The following is a 2,785-nucleotide window of genomic DNA, read 5'->3' as shown; positions in this document are numbered from 1 at the left end:
CATCATCCTGTATAAAAAAAAACGTTATAGTCTGATTTACCTTTGTCAAAGGTAAAATGATTCACATTTGCATGGATTACTCTGATTCCCAGTAGTTCCTAAACACAAAACAAATTTTGCATGAACCTTTATCTGGGTTTTCCAAAGCAAGTATTACACTGGCAGAAGTCCATGAGCCAAAGAAAAAGATACTGAACAGAAAAGGTTTACCAACTTTATCCTTTCTAATTTTACAATAGCTTCAGGTATTGAGACCTAACTGGTTTCCTGTGCCTATCCATTGTGAACACATCTCAATCATCTACTTGTAATACTCCTCAGCACCATATTTTTGTCTTTGCTTTATTGTGCGATGTAGAAGATCCTTTCGTCCAACTTCAATCATCTGCTCTTCCCAAGACTTCATTTCATTATGATAACGAATTTCATCCTCTTTAGCAAGCCGAATATATAATTCCTTTTCAGAATCAGACAGATTTTTCCAGTTTTCCTTTACAGTCTTCAGCTTTTCCTGCGGTGAATCACCCTTAGCTTCTTGGAATCTTTCAGCTACATAAACGTTACAAGCTGAACGAGGTCTTTTTGGTTTTCCAAGCAGTGTTAACTCTTTTCTTTTTGTCATAGCTTTCCTTTTTAAATGCTTGTCCATGATTTCTTTTTCCAAAGATGTAATCTGACTTGGAGTTAGCTGTTCTTTAAATCTGCTTATCTTTTCTTTGTATACCTGCCAGTCCGCCCTATAAGCATCTTGATATATTTTTTTCTTTGAATCAGGAAGTTCCCTCCAAAGCTTGGCAATTCTTCTAATTCGTTCTGTAGGTTTTGCATCTGGGTTCTGAGCTCTAAATATGGGTAGTTGTTCTTTAGAAAATCGAAGGTAAGAACTTACACGTTTCTTTGGACAACTTGCCAAGACAGATGAAAAACACTTCGGTAAATACACAAAACTGAAGGGGGAGCGCAGTCGACTCCCACATCCGGTGCACAGCTCCGCTCCGGACCTTCCCAGCGCACTCAGCACGCCCCACATGCTCCGGAGAAACGCCATCGCTCCAGCGGATGAGGCAGTGACCCGGCCCCAATCTCGGAGAACCTCCTGACACTACAGAACAACCCCAGCAATCACAACTAGAGGCCCCTATTTAATATTTTTTAATGTGAAATCTCCACTGTTTAATCCCAGTTAAATTAAGTTGAATATTTATACATTTTGAACTAATGACACTCTGATCAATGAGTTTTTTTGTACTCATAGCTTATTCTAAACTAGAAATAAATTATACATGCTGATAAATCATTAAATTTGATTCATATAAGCATTTTTAAATGAGATAATTGAATAAAATGTCTCATGAGTAAGAATATGTTTATGGTATTATATTTGAACTGTGAAATTAAAAGAAAAAAGTTGTCTTTTTAAGGATAAAAGGGAAAAAGGAGGAAAAGTTCCTCCTGACATAACTAATTTTGCCAATTTATAATATAATTTAGCTTTAATATTATATAGAAAAAGATTCACAATAAAAATAAGACTGAATTTGTAGTAACCAATATAATAACAATATTAAATTTTGAAAAATAAATTACTAATGCTTATATAATATTTATTAAAAATAATAAATAAAATCATTAAAATTAGTTTGTTCTAAATTACAATCACATAGGCACATATAAGGCTCTTCCAATAATTTATAATTTCCAGGCTTTCCCTTTTATTCTCTTACCAACAAATTTCTTATGAGAAAACAGAAATGAAACTCACTCAGTTTTTGCTCAGTGTCTTAAAAATTTATAATCAATTGTTTATCCACTGCTAAGCAAGAACAAATAATGTTTGTGTTTAGGTTGAATCTAGAAATAGATTTACTTTCTTTAGTAATTCAATTTCATATTTTCTCTCAGAATAGAACATCCATTCAATTCCCAAAGAGCATAATCGTAGAATCAGATCATTGTATGTCCATTTGAATGGGTCTTATATGGAATTTTGTTACATTATAATGGTTTGTATAATTAACTTAAATCTGCTCCAGTGTTTTTTTGTAAAAAAAAGAAATTCCTATAAGAGTTTTTAAATAACATTCATAAGAACATGATGTGCATGTTGGATGGGGTGGGAATCCAAGGAAGCAGGGAAATCTTAGAGACGACCTGGTAATTTTATTAGGAAATGTTTTCTTAAGAAAGCAGTATTTTCCTATTTATTGTTTTCTTTTAAACCATGGAAAATCACGGCCATTCAAGATTTTATTCTTATATTTCCCCTGGACAATATCTAAGAATCGATATTTTGTTTCACTACAGTCTTTTGGCCAACATGTATGCAATTTATTGGCATCATGCAAATAGTTGTATAAAATATGGGTAAATTCATTGTCTTCAGATTTACCAAAACTGTCTCCATATTCATTTTTTAAACATCATCTTAGGTAAATTTTACTGTAAATCTTTGAATTAATCTATTAATTCCTGCATTCTTAACTCTCATTTAATCAGAGCATTCTGGTCTTGGAAATAGAGTTTATTGTGGTTTTGTGCTGCAATTTGTTTTTTATCTAAATCAACTTAAAATGAGGTATGATGGCATCCACAATCCCAATAAGAAGAACAATTCCATTTTCACTTTTTTAACTAGGTTATGGTGTGAACCATAATGGTAGACAAAATTTCTAAAATCCCTCCCCTCACTAAAGATATCTCCTCCAACTCCCAGAGCTTGTGCATATAGTATTATTCCCGTGATTATGTTTACCTTAAGACAGGGAGAATATCTAGGTGGGCTTAA

The 2,785-nt window shown here is 33.0% G+C and overlaps 1 protein-coding gene across 1 annotated transcript; it reads right to left on the bottom strand.

The window, feature by feature from the left end:
- Positions 1-200: 200 nt before the first annotated feature.
- LOC104670765 (transcription factor A, mitochondrial-like) lies at positions 201-1,133 on the bottom strand. The gene has a single exon (XM_010374103.2). It carries the CDS (start codon positions 1,046-1,048, stop codon positions 302-304), a length of 747 nt encoding a protein of 248 aa, XP_010372405.1. The 5' UTR covers positions 1,049-1,133; the 3' UTR covers positions 201-301.
- Positions 1,134-2,785: the final 1,652 nt, after the last annotated feature.

Source organism: Rhinopithecus roxellana, chromosome 1 (assembly GCF_007565055.1).
Source record: "Rhinopithecus roxellana isolate Shanxi Qingling chromosome 1, ASM756505v1, whole genome shotgun sequence".
In the NCBI taxonomy this organism is placed as follows: Eukaryota; Metazoa; Chordata; class Mammalia; order Primates; family Cercopithecidae; genus Rhinopithecus; species Rhinopithecus roxellana.
This window is presented reverse-complemented; position numbering and strand designations above follow the sequence as displayed.

Bases quoted from the DNA above. Each gene is read 5' to 3' on its own strand.
- LOC104670765 (XM_010374103.2), bottom strand. From the start codon at position 1,048: ATGGCGTTTCTCCGGAGCATGTGGGGCGTGCTGAGTGCGCTGGGAAGG.